The sequence below is a fragment of the Astatotilapia calliptera genome, chromosome 9 (assembly GCF_964374335.1).
Source record: "Astatotilapia calliptera chromosome 9, fAstCal68.1, whole genome shotgun sequence".
Taxonomy (NCBI): Eukaryota; Metazoa; Chordata; class Actinopteri; order Cichliformes; family Cichlidae; genus Astatotilapia; species Astatotilapia calliptera.
In genome coordinates, this window is record NC_137430.1 from 18,463,323 (window position 1) to 18,487,543 (window position 24,221).

Here is a 24,221-nt window from a genome sequence, read left to right on the forward strand (position 1 = left end):
CATAAACCACGTGTAGTTTACACGGGCTATGCTTATTCATAAACCATTAAAGTCACCATGGTTACTGGCTGGCATATAGCATTTTAGCAGCTAGTTTGTTCACTACAATATGTTGTCATTCTGATTTAAAAATCGCTGGTTAACACTGAATCCTACTTAGCAGTCAGTGGCGGTGAATCTTCTTTAAAAAGAAAAAACAAAACAAAAAATAAAACCTTTTAACTTCCCAGTGAAGCCGTACGTGGGCGCTATGAAATACGAATCTCTGCAATAAGCGCAGTTGTAGCGGCGATGCAGTAGTGTATCAAAAACAACTGGGTGACCCAGTATACTGCTTGACTTACATAATCCCCTTTAGCTCTTGGAGCTCTGAGACATCTCTGAGAAAGTGCCTGTGCCACACTCTCCACTCTGCTGTCACTGAAAGTCTTCCTGTTTCACATGGTGTCTGTTAAATACCCGTTATTTTCAGCGTTTTCCCGTCTGCAAAACAAGGTATCAGGAACAAGCTAAAAAGAAGCTACCTTCGCAAACAGTTCACCCTCATAACTCCCAAAGTGAAGTTCCTCCTGCGTTATCAGTTTCACTCGGCAGTTCACAAAAACTACATCATCTCAGTTTCTCACACTCCCCAAAGTGCCGCTTTAGCAGGGCCCTATTATCTGTGGATCTCACTGTCGGCTTCTTTGAGAGGAGCTGTCTGGTGGCAAAGAACAGTTAACTCAAAATATCAAAGGCCCTTAGACCGTATATGCACACTACCTCCTTGAATTCGGCTCAGGCTTTGGTTCATTGTTGTCACAAGTTTCTATTTTCATGTGATTGGATCTGGTTGGTCTCATTGTTTTGTAAAGCCAGCCTCCTCTTTTCCTCGAGTAGCTCTTGTGGCCTTTCGGCTGGTGAAAGATTGGTAATGTGAATGTACACAGCAGTCTAAACCAGGGGGGCTCTCTTCACGCCTCACTGCTAAGAAGAAGGAGCACTTGTTTCCACCTGAGCAGTTCAGTCCCGCTGAGCACAATGCTCATTATCTCTCCCCTTAGGGGTGTATGATCTGAGGGTCAGCTGCAGAGGTCACAAGAAACCTGTTGCCGATGAAGTCCTGCAGAGTTACCTGCCAGCCAAGGATGAGTGAGACAGAAACACTGTGACTAAGTCAGGGATGTAATTTTTTTCGGTGTTGTTGTCAAATTTGATTGTAATGTAATACACAGTCACTCATTACCACAAAATCTTAATACATTGTTATACCAACAGTGGTAATAGATGAGAATAGTGAACTGTGTTTGAGTAGAGCTCGATCAGTACTGGACGTTTGGGGGGAAACTGATTTTTATATATTGACCCATATGCTTTACACTGGGGCAAAGTTAAAGCGACCTATGGTGGACACCCTGCTACTTACTTAGCCTTTTTCATGGTGATGCTATCCTGCTACATGTGCTGCACAGTCCTGAGGGCAATCCATGTTATAATATGGATACAGTTGAGATATATCTAACATGTTTTATATATAAATAACTATTGTCAGCTTGGTTTCTGTAAAGTACTGATTGTTTGGGTGATATTCATTAAATATGAATGCATTATAGGATGAATACTAAACAAATAATCAATAAACCATCATCTAGGTGCTATATTTACTCAGCCTGCAGACTTATGGAGTGCTAATGGTAAGTTCTGGTTTCATTGGTTGGTTCAGTAGAGCCCATCTCCTCCCTGGATTTCATTAATTCTTAAATAAAGTGGAATAGATGTTGGTGGTCTTTGTTCTGCGTTTTTTCACTCTAGCTTTTCTAGTAGGGCACTGATGCTGTGACTGCCAACCTTTGGCTGAGTCCATTTAAAAGAAAATTAAAGACATCTGGCCAACTGGTTCGGTCATGTTAAAAATGATGGTTTCTCTGTTAATGTGTACTATCACTTAGACTTCTCAAAGGTACCTGCACTTTCCTTAACTGCTACTCTGGCACATAGAGGTTAATAAACATTTAATAGTCAAAAATCTTCCAAGAGAAGCTTGTTTAATATTTAGCCAAAGTCCCGTGCTACTTAAATACATCTAACATTTATCAATATTTTTATTACTCCAACACTCATGAGGTCAACATGATTAGGAAATGTTTCCTGCTTATTGACTGAATTTGTGCTCCACTACAAGGTTTAATTTGGACCAAACAAAAAACACATTTCCAGCCAATGCCACTTCACTTTGAGCTTTGCTGTGGCAAATATTTTCCCTGTCCAAGGTCAAAAGAACCTTGAATGAAGCTGTAAACAGAGACAAAATCAGCAAGAGTTTGCAGGGTGTACTTTTGCACAGAGCTCAAGGCCGCTGCTTGCATGGACTACCTTCTCTTTAGAGCTGACCGGGAAGCCAACAGGACAAATGTACCTCTGATCATTAAGATTGGTGGGCATGTGCTCCTCCGTGATAAGCTGCACCATAGTCGCCACATGCTCAACCGCAATAAGCACAAGGTTACGAATGGTGCCGTCTGTTAATTGGGGTTTTTGACCACGATGCGCAAAGATGCCACACAGCCTTCCCTGGATGTGAAGCGCAGGAGCTCAAGGCTGCCGTCGGGGGGCAAGCCTTGAACGTCTGTACTCCTGCAAAATAACCAACACTAACTTGCATGCTTGACAACCTTTTACTGCCATCTTTCATTCTCCTCGTGAAAATTTAGCAGAAGGCAGCCAGTTTCCTTTTGATTTCTATGCAGCTGAGGCACACCAAGTAACCTGCTGATGACACCACCAGACATTTGGGGCATTGAGGCGTTGAGAAAGTGTAAATGAGGGAAGCAACAGCAGCTGTCAGCCTCCTTTTTTATGTCACTTTTATTTGCCAAGGTACTGTAAATGTTCGGGGCTGTTTGATCCTAACTAGAATCTGATTATACAGGCACAGTTCAGGTCAAATTCTTATAAGTAAGAAAGGCATCAGTCGAAAAAAGAATTCATCTTGGAGCTCTGAAAGGTTTGATATGACCTCGAGACTTGCATATATTATCTTTTTTCTTATTAGAGTCATAGCGGCACCTTCAGATTGCTTGTTTTGTCCAAGCAACACTTTAAACTCCAAGCATATTCAATTCAGAGTTATATACTATATATTTCTATACTACTTAATTTTAGATTGTAATGTATGTGTAAGAAGAGAAGTACAGTAGATTTATTGGGATAAATTGTTCTCCAATCATGTTTTCTCTTCTGTTTCCCTAAAGAAAAGGCCCCACGCCTGATTTCTGTCTCATTTCCACCCCTCCAGACCAAGTGCAGACACAAAAGCTGCTTGTAACCCCAAAGGTTGACTGGTGTTCAGATAGCGAGCAGTGGAGTAGTTAACATGGCGGAGCCTATTCTAGCTCTGAAAGCACAAATAATCCTTTTATCTGTGCAGTGGAGACTGTTTAGAATGTAGAAAGGAGACTGTTTTTGTCCTCCTCACACTTTGTTATGCTTACACTGATATGTCAATACATAATACATCATTTCTTTCCACTGATGCCTTCTTCAGTCCTGGGACAGGTGATAAATTAATTATAGTCTACTGCAAACAGATGAGGCACATGATGAGAAACCCTCCTCCCTTTGTGTTGCTTTGTTTCATCTTGCAGGACTTTTTTTTATCGGGGTCATCTATCTTGTATTCATCTATTAGCTGTATTAATTTGTGTAAATTTGCTACTGAGCAAATTATGTGTCGCAGTGATAGTTTTTTATTGAGTTTCTGGATTTTTTGGGTGGGGAGGGTTTTTTTTTTTTTTCTTTTTTGCACCTTGGAGGAATATAAGTGTTTATAGGTACTTTAATATGGTTCAACTTATAAATAAGTCCAATGTCTGCAGACATGCTGGCTGTTAACCAGCTGGGTGCCATTGTTTATCATTGTGAAAGTCTGCAATTTGAGCCGTGTATTAATCTGAGTCTTAATTTAGATCAGAATGTAATGAATATTATGGTATTCTGAGCTTGTAGAGCTGTCAATACTTCAGTAGTCACATAGTAGAGACTGTAGAGATTGATTGGGAACATGCTGCTGAACAAAGGTCCCTGAACTGGATGAACTGGATGAGCTTTAACAAAGTGGTAACAAAGTGAATTCAACTCATACTCTCATGGCTACTTGAAACCGACTCCATAAGCAGAAATAGAAATATGTGCGGCCTGGTACAAAAAACACCTTTGCTTTCTGTATCTAACTCATGCTTTCATGACAGTTGTGTGTATATAGGGAGTTTATTTATTTAGTTTTTAAAACAATTCAACCATCAAATTTTTACTGAGGCTAAAAGTTTGGGCACGGCAAAAGGTAGAGGCAGACACAGCAACTGCTGCTGCTAGCAGGTTTGTGCTTCACTGCTGCTGATTCGAGACCCTGCAAAAGGGCCTCTGTGGTGGCGGTGTATTTTGGAGAATTTATCATTTAATTGCTTGGCAAATAAAATTGCCTTTGTGTGGATAACTAATAGAGTAAAATCAGTAGAACTCCAGTATTTCTAATAATGGACTGTCTGTGGATAAATTTTGCTAGCTGAGCTTGCTGTTGCTAGCAAACAGTAAAGCTCAGGGCAGGTGTGTGGTGCAGATGGAGCTCGTCTTGAAGTGACAGGAATGAAACATAGTCATTGTTGATGGTTAGTCTAGCTCACAAGCTAGCACTTTCTGAGTGATGTAAAGGGACAGTTGTATTAAACTGCACTACAAATGGTACAAAATGGTGCAGATACAGTAGTAGTGCACAATACAAGTTAACAACTTGTGTCCTTGTGCCAGCTCTCAAATGTCAGGTGATGTCAGAGGGGAATTTTAAACTTCTCTTTTTAACAAATGTCCAACTTCTGCCATAATACTAACAGTATCACTGTAATAATGAAGTATCACACAGTGCTTGTGAGTGTAAAGTTCCCCTAAACATGGCAGGGCAGGTAGAAGACGACAGGTGCACTTACAAAAATGACTTGTATTTACCTTCCCTAGGCTTAGTGTTTGTCTCCAGATTCTGTAGCCTGCACGCTGATAATAACCCGGTTTTAAAAGAAAAGCGGTTGTATTTCATACCAATAGATAGAAGAATGCTACATAATGTGTCCAACCACAGTGGAATTATTAAAGATGCATTAATTTTAATAACAAAGCCAACAGCTGAGTAATCGAGACCTTGTGGAGGCAGAGCGCTTTGGGACTTTTTGGCTACAAAATTAGAGCCTTGATTCAGCCATGGGAGTGAGACTGGTGATTAGAAGGGCTTATGCAAGTGCGAGTGAGTGGGCTGGTGGGACACACACATGCACACGGAAATGTAAAGCACGCATGCCCAAACGCATGAGTGCACATGTGATTAGGTAGCCCAGACAACCTCTGACAGTCGTTCCTTCTTCCACACCGAATGTAATTACCGCTGTGCAACCTTTTCTTTCATCGTGAACAGCAGAAATGTCAGAGGTCTGATTTTTCTCAGGCTTTCTTCGGTGATCGCAGCTACGCCATGTTTGCCTACAACAACAGTTTATTCTCAGATTGGTCAAATGTAGTGCATTAGTGTGAGCCTCTGTCTTGTGTGTGGATATTGGCTTAAAAATTAGGCTTAAATGCCTTTTGTTGATTATTGAGTGTACCTGAGATCCAATCATGACAGTCTGGATACCGGGTTGTAGTGTTTCACTGTGATCATGATTGTTTTTGGGGTAAAAGCAGTCTGACTAAAATGAATGTTCGCTGATCATTGCGTATGGTGCGGTTAGTGCCAACCGCAGGATCCATGCCAAATGCAGATGGGCTCTAAAGTCTTTGAAATGGAAATAGTGCTGCAGAAGGCGGATGCCCTTTGTCGCTCTCCAGCTCCTTTCTCAGGTGATGGAAACTGAGTCAGAAATTAACCTCTAACCTCTTGCATATGTATATGCATGTGCATTGGTAGCGATTGCTGCGGTCCCATTGTGAAGAAGTGTTGTGTTATCATAGTGGAGATTTTTTTTTTTTTTTTTTTTTTTACTCATCCAAGGTCCAGGAATTGATCAGGCTGCAGTGAAATCCTTCACATTGTCTCTCTTTCTTATGTCTTATTTCTTCTGTGTTATAGATGATCAAAAACATGTCTGATTACAGTCTAGAAATGATTACTGTCCGCCTGCACTGTGGTGGCAGCTTCACAAAAACAGCAACACAATGCTTCTATTGCACATACAAAAACCCAACCCCATAATCATAGAGCTAATAAAAAGGCAGGTTTATTAAGCTTATTTTCTTTGGAAAATAGCCTCGTCCTTGCCTCTGCTTCCTCTCGCTTTCTCCCTTTTCTCTCCTCCCTCTGTGTCTGAACCCAGTGTCCCCTCCCAGCGAGCTGTTTTCTAGCTGCTTGTCTTGTGACGTGTTGCGGAGCATCTCCAGAGAGCTGCCTGTTTATCTCTCTCCCTCCCACCAGTGTAGCAGCCGTGTGCATGCGCTGCTGTGTCTTAATTGATGAAATGTTAGAGGTCTCGTGAGATTTTTTTTCTTTTTCTTTCTTCTTCTAGTGTGGGCGCATGCGCGTTTTTGATTGCATTTGATTGTTATTCCGCGCATGAACTTTACGCTGGCTAAAAATGTCTACTTATTGAATTAGTGTTGATCCAGCAGCTTTAGTCAGCTGAGATATATTTGCCCAGGTGAACGCATCCTCTCAGGGCTGCCATTGAGTGCATCTACCTGCTGTGCACACTGTTGTTGGCGTCAGTGATAATGAGCGAATCCTGCAACAAGACAACCGTACTGCAACATTTCGGAGAAGAATTGCACCCTGGATGGGTTACAGTTTTATTTCTGTTTATTTTTGCTCCAAGCCTTCTCTCACAGATGTCCATGTAGAGTTTACTGGTAGTAGCAAAACGCAAATGTCAAACATATCCTAACAAAATTTTTCATTTGGTCTCACTGAGACAGAAAAATAGAGAAACACCTATTGATTTGCATAGCAGTAAAGCTAAACTGGCAAACAGAAATCGACCATTTGCGAGTTTACTGAGGCGCCAAAAGTTTTTGTGTGCACTTTGTTTGCACCACCTGCTGCACCCCTTTTCCTTCTGACACTAGGTTGGTACTTGACCTTCTCGAGATGGGCAGCTTCATTGCCTTACAGCCTTTTAGCCCTGTTTAGATTTAATGTAGAGAAATAAGTGAAAACTTGTCCGATTCTCGTCACCATGTCTACTTGCAGCAAAAGTAACCAACGACATGCATAAACACACATGAGGAGGCCTTAGGATGTGTGACTCCAGGGTTTACGGTCCTGCCGACTTATTCCTGTGGCTACTCGCAGATTGCTGCTGAGGCTGAGGAATGCTTCGTCATGGCACTCGGGCAGGGTGGCGCACGGGAAGGGGGGAGACTCAACTTAGTCTGCAAGTAGCTCCCGGCAGCAGTGGGAGACGAGAGGGAGCAGGTTGTTTTGAAGCAGGAGTTTGATGTGTTGTACGTATGATGAAAGCAGGCTGTTGTTCTGCTCGTGCTAGCAGACTTGGCGTTTTCTACAATTCATCACCACGTGTAGCCGGGGCGTCTCGTAAATGTAGTACACTCTTAGCCTCGGTACAGACTTCCATGAATATTCAAGCACATCTTTTATCAACGCTGTTTACAATCTCAGAACACAAACACTCCTTTTTGAGGAACGGGCTGTGAACTGTAGTGGTCAACAGCATATTTCTCATTCAGTCATTGCTACATTTTCTTCTCTCCTGGTTTTAAACTGGCAACCCTCCCACAATCCCACTGCTAACCTTTTGCTCAGGGCTTCCAAATACTTCCCGTGCTGATTCATCAGCCTTATCTACTATGGCTGCCTATTGGAATGCTAAGTGGCTAACTACACTGTTGTGTACATATCTAAGCCATGATCAGCTTTTGCTGTAGCTCAGTGTAAGTGTGATTGAAGGGGATCACTGATAAGCCCCTGTGAAACACATATTATATAAAGCACTACAGGAACCTGTCTCGGTTCACTGTCAGGTTCAGCGATTGAGTGTGATGTTGGTGTCTCTCTCTTCACATCAGGCTGTGCTTATCCTAGCATCTCAGTCAGGCACTGTCTCTTACACATATGAGGTTTTTGTGCTTTCATCTGTCAGATTATTGGCTGTTAGTTGCTCATACTGTTATATCTGTGTTGTGTATGGCTCACACCCTAATATCAAATCACCGTGCCTTACGTGCTCTTTTCAGATAAGTGCATTGTTTTAGTAGTGCTGTCATGCTGTCAGGGGTGGGATTTGGTTGTTTTGTGTGAGCTGGCTTCAGGCTGAGGCACTGAAGCTCGGGTCTCTTCACGATGTCATCATCTCATGAATTTTTCACAGGCGGCCTTCATGTGTAGGTGTCACATAGCAGACTTTAGTTCACAGGCAGGGACGCGAGCAAAAAGAAGCCGTGATCCGCTCCGAAACGTAAATAAAAACGGTTAAAGCAGTTATGAGTGAGATATAAATCACATTGTGATATTTGGTGGCGCTGACTCAGCAGCTTGCATAGGTGTTGTGATACATAAGCTAGTTGGGGTTGCAGAAGTGAATGTTTTCTAAATATGAGGAAGTTTTTGTTTAGGTTTTTTACTTACCCATCAGGAGGCTGTTAATATAGCAGGTGCTACAGTATGGTTTTATTGTGGGGAGGTACTTGACTAGAATGTGTGTGTCTGTGTCTATGTGCTTGAAAGTATTAATAAATGCCCATTTTGTAGTCTTGCCAGCACTCAGAGGCTGCACTCTACCCACTCTTGCCTTTATACAGGTGTGGAGACTGCATTCACTCCAGAGCAGAGTGGAGCAATGATTAGCCAGCTTTTTACTGACCCTCTCTGCAGCTTAGAGACGGTTTTATTGGGAAGGGGGCACTTCAGTAAATGACAGCCTCAGGGTATGTGGGCTCGCCCTAAAGTATCTAGGCTAAACTTTTTATAGGACTGGCAGGGTTAGCTGGAGTGTGTGAACACAGGTGCTCAATCTAACAACTAGCGTCTCATTTTAAGAAGTAGTCCTGTGTGATTATACACCAGAGAAAGACATAGTTCTATACGTAGTTGACCCACTTGTCCTTGGATGATGAAAGAAACGTGTACTGCAGGCCTAAAAAGACTCTCTCCAAGGGGGTCAGATTGGATGTGCAGACATTATTGCTCATTTAAGTCGTAGTGTTAGGATCTGGGTCAAAGTCAGGGTAAGAGTGAAGAGACAGAAAGTTGGGGGAGCTTTCAAAGACTTTTTGTTGCTTTGTGATGTGGGCGATGGCTGATGAGCAGGATGGCTCCCTGTAATGTATCTTGTGAGTGTATGTAAGCTATAAGAGACCTATAACAGATGCATTAAGACACCTGTTATGGATTAATCGGAGCAGTTTCCTGTCCGCCAGTCATTTAGCTGTAATCCTGGCACAGCAAAATCAACCCTGTAAGTAAGAAAGAAGTTGAAACAATTGATTTTCATTGATAATGTTTCTACTAGTTCTATTTTGTGACTTTAGACAAATGAGCCAACTTTATTGGGATTTTTGTTCATTTTGAGAAATCTCTGCCTATGGGGCAGTCTGATTTTTGAAGTTTTAGTTACAAAGTTTCCAAGTTTTATCAGCTGGCCCACAAAAGCCCCTTCAGTGGACCCCTGCTCTTTTCCAAGTGTGCTCATCGGACTGAAAAGCAGTGAGCCAATTGGCTTCATCTGCATCACTGTCACCCCATGTGACAGCTGTGTGGAGGAGGTCTTACTCTCTTCTCCTGTTATTTCCTCTTTTATACCACAAACAAGTGTGCAGAAAGCTTTAGTTATGCAGCACTAACACTAAATACCTTGGTACACCTTGGTTTCTTTGTTGCTGACCTTGAAGATATCGTAAATCAAGAATGAGGCTTGGTAAATAAATCACAAAGGGTTGACTTCTATCAGCTTGTGATAGCAAACTAAAGTTTGGAGATATCCTATGTGGGAAGGCTCCTTTAGATAGTTTGGTTTATTGGACAATTACAGCCCAGTTTGATCTCTAGTGGGATAGACCATTCAAACCATTAAATAACCAGTAATCTTTTTCTTTTCTTTTTTCTTTATTTTGCTACAAAAACAAAACCCAAAACATCCTAAATATGTTTACACTGATTAAAAAATTTCCTCTGCTAAGTAAGAATATAAAGCTGTTAAGGCATACTGTTCAAACAGCTCTTTATCTTCTGTCATCATAGAAACACTAGTGTTCTTCTGCGGGGTGGGGCTGGTTTCCTTGTCGGTAAGAAGGCTGTAAAACTGGCAGGGAAACCGAAAGATCAGATAAGCACTCTCATAATAACTTTAATTTTAAATGAAGTGGAAAGTTTAAAATGATGCCCTCCTACCCTGCAGTTTTCACACTTTGCGAAGCCATCCATTGGGTCTAGATTGGACCCTTTGGCTGTTTTCTGGCCTGTGCTTTTCTTCATTTCTTCCACTACATTGAACTTTTTACTCGTGTCTTCTGGCCAAAAGTGTGCCTGTGAGTTTTCTGATTGAGACCACAGATCACACTTTGATAGCTCATTTGTGCTTCCTTGTCTTGTTTGTGACAAGTGCAGTGTTTTGGCTTTTATATAGCAACGTAATTCAGCTCAGTATCCAAGGAAGGAAACCATTACATCATGACTCAGTTAGTAAAAGTGGAGACAAATTAATAAGTGTCTAGGGTTCTGTGTGTGTTAATGCTACTCTCTCATCTTTGCCCACTTCCTGCTTTGCCTCACAACTCTGCATATGTTTTGCTTTGAAACCCACGACTGGCAAAGCGGCCATAATTTTCCATAACTTTAACATCCATCTCATGTCTGTCCAATCCTAGGAGTGTCCAGCACTGTTCCACCTTATCATTATTACCACCAGCCACTGTTGCTATGGTTTCAGTGTTCAAATCCCGAGGTGACAGTTTCTCATCGATGCACGGAGCTAATTACTTGATGCTTACTTACACAGTCAACGTGACAGTCCCCACCCCTCCTGTCAAAATGACTGGTTTTGTACTGGCTGCTTGTTTGACTTCTCTGTGCATTTGCATAAATCTGATAGCAATCCAAGTAATTGCTTGACGTGAAGCTAATGTTGATAGTGGAATAGCCAGGGGTCAGCACGATTATAGTTTCACACATCCCATAATAGAGGCCTCTAGAGACTTATTGGAATTTTAGTGTCATGCAATACCGACAGTAAGCAGAGCAGGAGAGATGCAATTTTACACCACGTTTTCTTTCATGGTAACATGCAGTGCCTGCAGTGATGTAGCACTGATGTTTGACTGGGTCTTTTTCTATCACGTTTGCTTTTTTCCTGTTAAACTGAAGGGATAGAAATCTGAAAGATCGGACGTTAATGATTATTCACTTTGGAGACTATTTCTTAAGAGCTAATTGGTCAAGGTTTGGTCAAAATTGAAATGGTGTTCACTAAACGAGGTATCAATGCGACACACTAACTTAACTCTAACTCTAAAACTGACCCATTCAGAGTTGATATTACAGCTTCAGGGTGCCAGCGTCTCAAATGCTCGTGCACTGCAGTAGTGCTGTCGTGGAAGGAAAGCTCTGCGTTGCACAAACTTTATTGTTTTCTGTGAAATGCTTTCCATTTTCTTCCCTCCTCCTGTTTTGCCATTTGCGAACTAAGTTCTTCTTCGTTCTTGTAAAGTCTTGGCAGGCGATATAGGCGATACTGCCACCATAGCTTCCTGTAGTGTAATGCAGTTACAAAAGCACATATGACGCGTTGAGAATTTTATTTATGGGCGTCATCGATTATGCCGACTAATTGTTTCAGCCCTAAACAATTGGTCGGCAATCGACACCTAATTCGGCACACCTTGCTAGTACCATGTTGGCCTTGAGAACTGCCTTGATCCTTTTGTGGCACAGATTCAACATGGGTGCTGGAAGAATTCCTCAGAGATTTTGGTCCATATCGACATGACAGCATCACACAGTTGTTGCAAATTTATCAGCTGCACATCTATGATGTGAATCTGCTGTTCCAGCCCATCCCAGAGGTCCTCTATTGGATTGAGATTTGGTGGCTATGGAGTGCATTGGAGTACAATGAACTCATTGCTCATGCTCAAGAAACCAGTTTGAGAATATCTGAGACTTTTGCATCTAAAACAAAGCAGCAGGAACCCTGTTTTTTGACACTGTGCGTTGGGCTACATACAGCTCCTGCACAAACACACACAGGGTGACAACAAACCAGGTGAAGATGGCTAAGTATGGAAGAATAGCTCAATCAGCCACAATGTTAAAACCCCCTTCTCACTATAGTGCGGGTCCTCCTTGGGTATACTGGAGTGGATCCTTTGGGACTGCATGGAGGCCATGGATTTGCACTCTTGGGTTTCTTTGTTGTGTCTCTTGACTCGTTCCTGTGCAGTTTTATATGTGGCAGAGAAATGTTGTTCAGAGATGTGCTGATCTACAGTCTTCTGTCTGTTGTTAAGCAACATCATGATAATCACTGTAATATGATTCGTTATCTCTGAAGGCACACATGATTTCCCACTCCTATGTAACCTCGAAATTATGTAACCAATTCAGATAACATACACTAATACTTAATCTCTGTCTCGCAATTTCAGGTCAAATATCATTTGTTTACCGATTACATGTTTCATATTCAGAGCATATACTAGAAATATATGTTGAAAAATGGATGCTAGGCATAAGGTGAGATAGATCCTCTGATGTCCTGTTGCTAATAAGTGAAAATATCTGCCTTAGTATCAGCTCAGCTTCTACAATCATGCTTTTTAACTGAATCAAGAGAATGGGGGAAACTGTCACAGCCTTGTTATTCATTAATTATTAAATAGATGATTTAGACATAGCAGTCACGATCCTGTTCTGTCTGCTGTAGAATAAAGACGTTAAAAGATGATCATGGCTTTGATCTTATGTCAGATTTGAATCCATGTGAACAAAAGTCCTGTGGGCCGGTTGTGACTGCATGTAAACGGATGTATAAATTAGCATCAGACAGTTCGGAAAATCGTCCTCTCCTGAGTTGCACAGTCAAACATGGTTGAAACCAGCTTTAATTTACTTCCACAGTGTTAAGAGCTAAATATTCTCACCAAGTGGATTTCTTTGAAAGGACCCGTTAGCCTTCCAGCAGTGAAATAATTGAGCTGTCATTTCATTACTGGGGTTTTTCCCAATCATCGCTAGGCTCGTGCAATTCTGTGAGGACGATTGACACTGTGTTTTTTAAAAGCTTCCTCATTGAAGGCTCCCTTTAATGTCTAGTACCAATTGGCCTCTCTTCCGCTCTCTCTAGCTCTATTTCTGTCTCAGCTTCTCCATCTCTCTCTCTCATCCCTCCCTCTGTGTGTCTGCCTCTCTTATTTTCCTGCTCTTCTGTGTCAGTGCTCAGCAAGTTCATACAACTGCTTTCAAGCCTGGAGATCTGTGAAATAAACACAAATGTTGGCCTGGCTCACGGACACGGCGCACACTGAATAATGATTACATTTTGGGGACTGAGTGCTGCAGCTGAGGCAATACACAAACCAGTCTCCTCTCTAGTTGCCGTTAGGGACGCAAACAAGACCATCACCATGACGAAACAAGCGCATTCAGGCGGAACCCCACCCCAACAAGCTGTTCAGTGACCGCATCAACTTAAAGCATCAACTTAGATCTTTTGAATGCAGATGTGTTTGAAAATTTACTATGTTGATGCACTAAGATTGCAGATATGTTGGATGTGTGCAGCTGCATTGTAGCTTGGAGGCAGGGGGGGGGTCCTCACTCTGAATCAGCCTTTGGGAGGTGTGAAACTGAAACACTTTGTTGTCATTTATGAATATTTGCTAAACCATAAACATCTATTGTCCAGAATTAATTAATTTTCCTTTGGCTCCAGCTAAAACCTTATTGAAGGGTGCCAACAGTTCCTCTGGGAAGGAAATTGGTGGCTGCACATAGATGTCAGTTTGGAGGGATTATTTCTGCATAAATTGACCTGATCATTTGAAACTTTTGGCCATGCATAATATGAGCTTTCAGATATTAAAAAATATGTAAAATACTGTCCACAGATTCCTATATTTGACTTATTTAACATGTTACTTTTTTTTTCTGTCTTTCAGAGGAAATCAAAGAAGAATCGGAAAAATTAAGGTAAGCAGTTGATGAATGGAGTCACACAATAAGGCAGCAAAGGTCATTTCACGGGTTTTGTCACTCCCTGCGTGTTCAGGCACTGTAAAATTCATGACTCACTTGCAAGTCTTTCTGCTGCTTTTGCCTGTGTTCAGACGCGTAAAGGGGATTAAAACTGTGTATGTGTGTGTGCGTGTGTGGGTGTTCATGTGCATGTCTCTGGTGTTTTTGTTTGTGGCTCTCTGCCTGGCTTGTTCCCAACAGTGTCTTGCCTTCTCATTAATGGATTTCTTCATGAAGCTCTGCCTAATGCCTGTGTGTGTGTGTGTGTGAATGTGTGGGGTGCTCATGAATGGGCTTCGAAGTATCATGGGCTTTGGAATGAAATGTAGCATGAATGCCACCTCGCCTCTTCCCCATCCTTTCTTCCTCACGCCAGCTCATTTTTATTTCCCACTTACATTTCTGTCCCTCATCATTTTCCCCTTCGCACACAATCCTTCCCTATTATTTCACTCACTTCTCTCCAAATTAGATTTACCAGTGACTCAAAATTCATCTGAATTTTAAGGTTAGGGATTCTGTGCAGCCAGCACCAGGCTCACAGAAGTATTGCTGCTTGTGTTTTCACCTCAGGTGCTTTACAACTCTTTTCGGATAGATGCAATACTCTAGCTTTGCTACTTATGAATACAAACACCCTGGTTGAGCCTGCAGCCCAGTTTAAATAGGTTTTCTCTGTGCATTCATTCTGTAATGTAATTGCAATAGTAGGCATGGGCAGTGTCTAACTAAGTACATTTCAAATCACTGTTTAAAATCAAATCTTGTTACGATAGCTAAATATATGCTAAGGAAACGGGTACTAAGCATTACTGGCTAATCTAATCACTGTGATATTTAAACAAAGCAGCCACATAAAGCTCATGTTGTATGAAAACCATTAATGGTGTTTTAGGAAATTATTCCAGAATCATTTCATAATCTTAAAAAAATGCTCTTATCAGTTAACTACCACACCACGTAAAGGCCTGAAAGATCAAACATTTAAGCTCTACAAAGTGACCTGCACTCGGTACAGTTTACATGAGTTTACATGAATTAGGTTTTCTCAGTTTTCTGGGACCACTAAACATTGAAACTTTCCAATATTCTCAGGACTTGTTCTGTATCTTGGTTTCAAGTAAGTGTCTTTAAAATTGCATTCTTGCCAAAAATTACAGCGTCGATAACGCACTAATCTGCAAGACTAGATCCAGCTTTTGGTCTTCCAATAAACCCGTCTGCCATACTTTGATAACATACACTGTAATTACAGCTGCTCAGCCATGGTAACCCATGCTATGAAGCTCCCAGTACACAGCTTTTGTGCTGATGTTAATGTCAGAGGAGGACTGGAGCTCTGTCGGTATAGAGTCAGCAAGGGTTGGCAACTTTTATGTGTCTCAGCACGCAGCGACCCAGCTTTGTAACTTTGAGCTGCTGTGTTCCTAATGCCTTTCAGTTTGTAATAGGGCTGCCACAAAGGATTATTTTGATAGTCGACTAGTCAGAGATTATTTTTGCGATTAGTCGACTAATCAGATCATCATCCATTGGACGTAAAACATACAGCTTATTGCACCAGCAGCATCTGCTCTTATATAACTATCATTAGCTTACAGCTTTAAGTGTTTAAGGTATATGCTAACTAAAAATAAAGACAAGATGATAGTTTATTAAATTTTAATGAAATTTGCAGATTGTTTCGGTGAAAGTTAATAAACTCCTTGCTATCTAAAATATAACGGGACACCGGAGTATTTTCCCCAGCATCTCACACTTCTGATAATCAGCTGTCTGCTTGACGTTTATTCAGCTGTGTAAAAACTATAACTTTAATCTCAGCCAAACCGATTTACTCAGGAACAAATAAAATACTAAAAAAAGCCAAACAATAACATTTTGAAGTTATCTAAGTGACTCATATATCATGTTTAACCTGAGTAGCGAAAGACAGCAGTGGGTTTGAAAACGATTTGCTGGGAGTCCGGTGTTCTCACGGGCTCCAGTGAGCCTAGCCCCCGGCTCGCTATCGAGCTAGTGGGTAACAGACGTCTCCGAAAACGTCGGAGCGCTTTTGAAAATATGTGGTGTCTTGAATAACTGAGCAGTTATTTGAGGTTTACACAGCTACATTCTCGCCTGAAAATATGTTAAACGTTTAATTTGTGACCCAGAAAGAATAATAAGAGTAATATTAAAACTAACTAGCTGCCGCCATCGTTGTAAACTGAGCTGGGCTGCGCTATGAATTCTGGGACAAAGCTTCTTCTTCTTCGGGGTTTAACGGCAGCTGGCATCCTTGTACATGCAGTGCTGCCATCTTCTGTTTCAGTCCGTTATTACACTCTTAAATCCTACTACTTATTCCTGCGCCTTTTGTGATCTTACAAAGCTTCAAACGACGCGTCGACTATTAAATCAGTCGTCGACGATTTTGATAGTCGACGTAATCGTGACTAGTCGACTAATCGTGGCAGCCCTACTTTGTAACAATACCACTTGCAGTTGAACTCGTCGGAAAGAAATTGCACAAACTGCCTTGTTGCAACAGTAGCATCCTGTTACAGTGCTACGCTCTTTAGAGTGACCCATTCTTTTACAAGTGCTTGTGAAGGCAGACTGCATGGCGAATTGCTTGGTTTTTTTTTTTTTCTTATAAACCTGTGGCAACGAGGTGTGTCCTAATACTTTTGTCCATATGGCGTAGCATCTAGAAACAACAGCTAGCATTCTGACGCTTTACCACTTCCTGTTTTGTGCACAGGTCTTTCTTTAAGAATGTCAATAAATTTTTTTAAAAAGCTCAAAGTTAAATTGTCATCAGGAAATGGACACTGGTTTGGAGTCGGTGTGAAAAGCAAAATGGGGATTGCATTTGCCAAAACACAGACTGTTTACCTGCATACAGGCCAAAGCCTGCTGTATGATCGGCCAACACAGCATGTAATGCAAACAGACTGAAAGCTTCCAGCACCCGATTTTCTCTCCCTCGTCTGAGAACTGTGCTTATTTAAATGCTGATGTGTCTTTGTAGAGATTAGCTCAGGATAAAGATGGAGGAAACGCTCTGGTTCTGTCCAAAGGTGACAGATTTGACCAACCGGCAGCCCTGAAGTCCTGAAGTAGTACACAATAAGATAAATTCTATGCATTCTTTTCGTTTTCTTTGCCAGGAAATTAGATAAGCTTTGAAAGTTATGAAATTAAAAGCAAAGTGCAGCTGCTAATGAAAGCACATGTGACCTGATTGAGAGCTTGTAAGGAAACATGGCTCCAGTAAGGATTTTTAAGCGCTTGTTTCCAAGATAAAGATGAACCTTTGACTTCAGCATTTAATTGAATGCAGTATTCAGTTCCATGTAATAACATAGCTGCAGGATGTGCTGGCTGTGCTGTCTGACTAGAACTCAGTTTTATAGTGTTTATGTTTTATAAGCAGCCTGAGCCTGACATTGGGCTTATAATAAAGAGCTGAGCAGGCCAGGTGACATTAAGCAGGGAGTTCAGGGATAAACCAGCGGAGACGAGCTCCCTGCAGATCCACAACATAATAGCTGAGAGAGAAATTGAGACTGGGTCAGACCAGTAATAAGCTGACAGAGTGGATGCTCTTGCTGAATCATAGCAAAGATCTTTTTAATCATTTTAATGTTGTTGTCCACAATGTTTTTGAAGAAGACTGTAAGCCTGGTAAACGGGTTCATGTTTTCCATTTTTATGCTCGATATTTGTAGCTCCTTCCCTGTCCAATCATCTTTAATTTGTGGTAATTAATACCCATTTCCTCGGCTGCTTTCAGACAACTTATATTATATTCCTTTCCAGCGCTCTAAGCGTTCTCCCTTCTTCTGCTCTTCTCTGAGCACCCTCATTTTCCTGGTGAATTCATGCTGCTTGATGCCTCTTTCGTTTTTAACTGGCTCTGAATCCTTTTTTTCCCTCTTCTCTTCTTGTACAAGCGATCCGTCCTCACTTCTTTCTCTGTCTCTGATTGTTCCCTTCTATGCTCGGCGTGGTCGTCCCTCTAAAAAAGAGCTGAACTCGTCCTTTTTCCGTTGCCAAGACATAAACAATGCAGCCCCCTCCACCGCTAGCCGTCTCCCTCCCTTTCTCTGTTCTTCTCCTCTTCCAGCTTGTGCAGTCTGGGTGTGGTGGTAGCGCTTAGGGATGCTGTAAAGACATGGCTGCTGAAAGCGATGGTCTATATTTTAAGGCTGTCTCCGGTCTTTTAAAAATTCCGAAAAAATAGCTGTGCAGTTACCAGTCGTGCAGGAGGAGATGCTTTATCAGCATGGACCCATGGCAAAGCTTGAATTACAAAACCTCTGGGATTACTACCCCAGGCACTACATTAAATTCAGTGTAATAAAATCTGTTCTTACTATTCATTTTCCCCCTCAGGAACAGGATAAAGCACAGGGTCTTCTTTGGTTTAGCTTGTTTGATGTCCTGCTTCAGCTGTGGAGCAAGCAGAGGTTGTTCTTTATAGTGAAGCACGCCATCCCCGGCGCTTTTTCGTGTTTGTTTCAGGCTTGGATGTCAACAAAAGTGTTAGTGTGTCATGTTGATTTTTATGCCCCGTTTCTTTTCTTGTGACTCCAGATGACAGACGGGACCGCGGAGCCACAGTGTTTATCTCACAGTCTCTGTCCCTTTCTTCCTCTTTTTTAAAATGTATTTATTTTCCTTCCCTCCCCAGTCCACCCGGTGGAGATGGCAAATCAGGTTCCAGCACTTTACCGCCAATCAAATCAAAGACCAACTTCATTGAAGCCGACAAGTACTTCTTGCCGTTTGAGCTGGCATGTCAATCCAAATGTCCCCGCATCGTCATCACCTCGCTCGACTGTTTACAGGTCAGTGGCGGGACAAGTCACACCGCAGGCCCCCGAGTGCTTGCACGAGTGTTACTTTATGGCAGCGAACTGTGTGCTGGGCTCTGCCTTTACTGTATCTTTGGATGTCTTTGAAGAAAAATAAGTTCTTTTAATTCCATGCTACCAGGTCGTTTAGTTGTGTTTTTGCATATGTGTGTTTACGTCTGCATGTTCGTGTGACTTTTAGAAGCTGATAGCGTATGGCCACCTGACGGGCAGCGCCCCGGACAGCACGGCTCCGGGCAAGAAGCTCATCGACAGGATCATCGAGACCATCTGCGCTTGTTTTCAAGGACCTCAGACTGACGAGGGCGTGCAGCTACAGATTATTAAGGTGTGCTGCCGTCCCCCTCTTCTGACATATCGCAGCTTGTCGCAGACACGCTCAATACACACTTTAGAGAATTTAATTAGCCGACAGTCATTCCTTAAAAGACCACATCTGTGTCTTTATGTGACTTTGATCTGCAGCAATCTTTAATAACACTTGCTGTTTGTGGCTGCAGCAGATAATCCTGCTGGACTGTTGAATAATACAATATTATTTTACCTTATTAATATGTATGTCATTTGAAAAACAATCTGTAATTATATTGTAAATACGATTACTTTTTCATTTTATCTCGGAGACTTACCTGACAAAGTCAGTGATAGTGGCAACTATTTAAGTTTTAATATTAGTTGTGAATCTGTTTTATATTTATTGTTAATAACTTGCTGTCCCTGCTTTGTGGTGTATTGTGTTGTTCTCCTGATAGACTATATAAAAATGGACAAAGCCACAGTGACTTTGGTTTTAAAGACTTCTACTTAGCTTCATGGCTGCTCCCCTTTTTTACACCTGTGAGTGACCCTATTTAGGTCTGTGGGCGGGGATTCCTCCCTCGTAGCTGTGAGGTTATGAGCTTATTTGAAGTTTGTGCATCAGAAGTTCAGTAAACTAGATTTTCTGACATACTTTTGTAGGGCTGTTCAATATAACGATATATATGGGATGACGATATACAAACGTCTATCGTTTCCTATTACGCTATCGTTTGTTTCGTGGTGTTGCAAAATAAACTGTTTACAGCAATATTTTTTCATCGTTTTGACGGTTACTGTAGTGACCTGTAGCTATATTAATTTCTTAAAGTTCTCTCGTTCTCTTATATTTAATATAACCACACTACAGACGGACAAGCGCCTGTTTTTACATGTTGTCGTTAGCAACAACGATGTTAAAACCATTGCGTGGCTCCGCTGTCCGCTTGTTTGTTTTCCACGTAAACCTTTCACAATAAAGCTCAAGATCCTGTTGAGACTTTTCAAAACAAACTGAATCATGTGATTGAGTATGCAGAGTTTTGACGGATGAGAAGCAAAAAAGAGCCGTCAGGTGCTAAAAAATAAACCTTAGACTCAAACGTTAGAACAGGCTTTTCCCCGCAGCACGGCGTGTAATAAATACTCACAAAGAAAACGGCGGCCGTTACAACCTTTGCCTAAAAATGTGTAGTTTCATGCATCGGTTAAAACATTCGTCTCCAGGTACACGACGCCCAGCTGGAAACACTTTACGCAAGTCGAGCTGCCCGAGATTCACAGAATTTACAGAAGATTTTGTGATTTATATCGTTGTCAGGATGATAAATGTCTTATATCGGGATATGAGATTTTGGTCATATCGCACAGCCCTATACTTTTGAGAGATGTTTGCATTTAAGATTTCGAATGCTGAAACGTCCAGCTGTTCTTGACTGCATCAGTGTTTGGCTTTTGGTTTTTTGCGCAGCTGCGATTCTCGGCTTTTTCTCGTCCTGCGTCAGCAGTTAATGGTAGTTTTTGGTCTTTCCTTTCAGGCTCTCTTGACAGCGGTGACGTCTCAGCATATAGAAATCCACGAGGGTACTGTTCTGCAGGCCGTCCGCACCTGTTACAACATCTACCTGGCCAGCAAGAACCTCATCAATCAGACCACAGCCAAGGCCACGCTCACACAGATGCTCAACGTTATCTTCGCACGCATGGAGAACCAAGCAGTATGTTCGAAGCCTCTGTAAACACCGAATCGCACAGAATTCTGTTTATGTAGAGACACCATGGACAGCTCATCTTTGGAGCGGCTGTCTGAATCACTGATGCTGTCACTAATGCATAAAAGCCAGTGAAGCTAATATGAGTATTAAATAAATTATAGCGCTAGCCTAAACAAATCTATGCTGCAGTCAAATCTGGAGTCAGAGTGGATTGGAAATAATGTCTTTGCTTTCTGTGACTGGTTTACTCGAGCCACCAGATTTAATTAAAATCTGTTGTTTGCTTTGTGTCCAGAGGGACATTTTAGTTATTGCCTTCAGAAAAAAAGGCAAAAAAAGCTTGCTCTAATGTCATCTTTTTCTTTTTGAATGACACTTTTTCCCCCCTTCCTCACCTGCCTCCCTCCTTTCCTTTTGGACACATAGCTTACAAATCACAGGCTATCTTGGTCTCTGGCCTCCAGAAAGCGTGACCGCCAGGTAAAGCGTGCAGGACTGCCGTGACATGCCTGATCCGACCTCTTCTAAACTCTTCTCTGTGCATCTGTGTTTGCGCATTAGAGCTTTTTTTTTTTTTTTTTCCTTCCCTCACTCATCCATCCATGCACTCATCCGTTCTCTCCTCCTTTTTGCTCCTGCACCGCACAGGAGCAGGTATGCTGTGCACTTCTTCCACCGTATGCTTGCTGTGGCTTCTGTTGACTTGCCCACAAATCATCTCGCTTTCCTCCCGCACCAGTTAACATTTTAGTTTACAGTCACACCTGGGCGCGGTAAACGCTGTACAAGCAGGTCAGCTGCGCCCGTCTCATTCCTGACGAGTTTTCTTATGCTTTGCTTCTTGAGAGGGCTTTCAGAACAATGAGCCATTGATACCGAGTCAGACGGAGAAATGCGAGGCAGGAGTCGGTAGACGAGGCAGACTTTGAGGCAGAGGCCTATTGTTGTGCTGTCGCTGCCTGCCCAGTGCTGCTGCTGCTGCACAGGGAGATCCACTTTGTGTGTCTGTGTGTAGAAGTATTCTGCACGCTGTGATCACAGCTATCACACTATCCGACTGAGGTGGCATTTAAATAATGAGCTTAGTTTGTCTTCGCCCAAACCTCCCAGTCGAGGCGCCTTCGTCCTGTCCCGCTACCGTCACTCGTATTCAATACTAATCGTTTCATTCGCAATGCCGTGTCACTGAATCTATTCGATTACATTTAATGCGACAAGATCAGCAGTCTGGTTTAATTATCGAGAGTGTTGATTTGAGAGTAAGACGCAACGAGTTTAATGAGAGGAGTCAGTTTTTGGTTTGCTTTGTAATAGTCAAATGATTGAATGTAATAATACTGATAGTGTAATTGTGTCTTATGGCTAGTAATGGATACAGACAGGCTAATTCATTGAAACAAATTCATTTTGGCTCATTTGTTCTTCTAATTAAAGCTCTGAATTCGAAAGAGAGTCGCCGTAGCTCGAAAGATCACATTGTTTGGTAAATGTGTCACACTGTTTGTATTTTCATCTGTGACCCACGTCCCCCCCTTCAAGCTGCTGCGCCTCTCCTCTTTGACTCTTGAGTCTGTCATTTGCCTTTTAACCTTTATTGTCGGCAAATCATCACACGCACGCTCAGATGGCAAAATGCACCGCTGGGTTCTTGTTCTTGCCGCTGCTCGTAGTTATTTTTTTTTCCTCGTACGGATCGGTGTTTGCTGTCAAGCACTGAAGTGTTAAACTGTTTTTTTTTTCTTAAATATCTCTTTGTTTTCTCAGAAGCCTTTTTCAGGAGGCAATCAGCACAACTTTCACAAACATGTAATGTTTTTTTAATAGATTATGAGCATGTGCAAATGATTTATGACCCACTTTTGGTCTGTGCCCTGCCCGGCTAAAGCATGGCAACACTTTGCGGCGCTCCCCGTCAGAAGCAGCGGTTGCACATGTCAGCTGTGACACATCAGCCGGGACAGCCGTTTTTCCACCAGAAATATTTTGCAGCACCGGCGGGTTAGAGTAGACCCCGTTGACACGGGCCAGCATGAACCGATTCCTCGAAGTTTGTCTGATTGCTGTTTTTTTTAATGGCATGTCTTTCTTCTCAGTGCGTGCATTTTCATACGCATCTCCATATGAACACACATCTGATGTATGCTGGCAAACTGTACTGCTTTTTTTTTTGTATACTACAACTACAATCTGTAGTCATCTTTTGTTCTCTGCTTTGACATCTGGGAGTGTTGTGGCTCAGTGAGTCTTCAGGGAATCTAGACAGGCTGATCAGACTTGTATTTGTTGATGAGTTTGTTTATATGCTTAACCTTTGCTTTTTTTTGTCCTCTGTGTGTCTGTGTGTTGCATGCGTCTGTCTTCTATGATGCTTTTGCTGTTCTTTGCATGCTTTGTCTGTCTATGTGTGCTTTGCTGTTTTGTTTTGTCTGTGTGTGCGTGTGTGTGTGGGCCCCACCCCTGCTTACAGCTGCAAGAAGCAAAACAGCTGGAGAGAGAGCGGCACAGGCAGCACTCCCCAGTCACTCAGCACACCGAGCCAGACTCCGCCCAGCACCAGACCCACATTCATTCGCCGGCGAAGGGTCCGACACGGGAGGCCAACGGGCCCCTCACCCCTCCGACTCCCAGCATCACCACCCCGTCCACCCCATCGACGCCCTCGACACCGGCCCCGGAGAGCAGCGGCAGGTCTGCCCTCAAAGAGCAGGAGGAGCAGAGGGAGCAGGAGGAGAAGGGAGAGAACCCAGACCCAGAAAACGGTTCAGAGTTCTGCGTGGCTGAAAGTGAACAAACCGAGGCAGACCAAGCCACTGCAGCGGCAGAAAGTAAGGCTGCACGCAGAGTTTCTTCCTTTTTTTCCATTTTCTCTTTCTCTGTCAGTAGACACGGACAATCACAAAATATCTCTTCCCTGATTATGAACCCATTATCTTGCTTTTTTGTTTTTTAAGTTTAATCTCTCCCTGTGCCACCATGTTTGGCCACTAAAAGCGATCAACTCTCTCACAGCTAAGTGCTGTTTAACTGTCGCTTTAAATATATCAGGCACACGGCGTAACGTTCAAGAGCACGTGGCATGTCGTTTGAGTTGTATCAACTTGTCCAGAGTAAACAGCACCTTGAATGCAAACTGTAAAAGCCTCGTGC

General features: G+C 42.4%; 1 protein-coding gene across 3 annotated transcripts in view; it reads left to right on the forward strand.

Moving 5' to 3' along the window:
• The window catches only part of arfgef1 (ADP-ribosylation factor guanine nucleotide-exchange factor 1 (brefeldin A-inhibited)), a 53,982-nt gene that overhangs the window by 2,048 nt on the left and 27,713 nt on the right, over nucleotides 1–24,221 (forward strand). For 2 of the 3 annotated variants that reach the window (XM_026179508.2, XM_080305995.1), the window contains 5 exons: nucleotides 14,122–14,152; nucleotides 18,879–19,035; nucleotides 19,244–19,390; nucleotides 20,898–21,077; nucleotides 23,542–23,899. In XM_026179508.2, the coding sequence (XP_026035293.2) occupies nucleotides 14,122–14,152; nucleotides 18,879–19,035; nucleotides 19,244–19,390; nucleotides 20,898–21,077; nucleotides 23,542–23,899 (873 nt within the window). Of the gene's footprint in view, nucleotides 1–14,121; nucleotides 14,153–18,878; nucleotides 19,036–19,243; nucleotides 19,391–20,897; nucleotides 21,078–21,500; nucleotides 21,555–23,541; nucleotides 23,900–24,221 lie in introns of all 3 variants that reach the window. The other variant, XM_026179507.2, reaches the window with a different exon arrangement.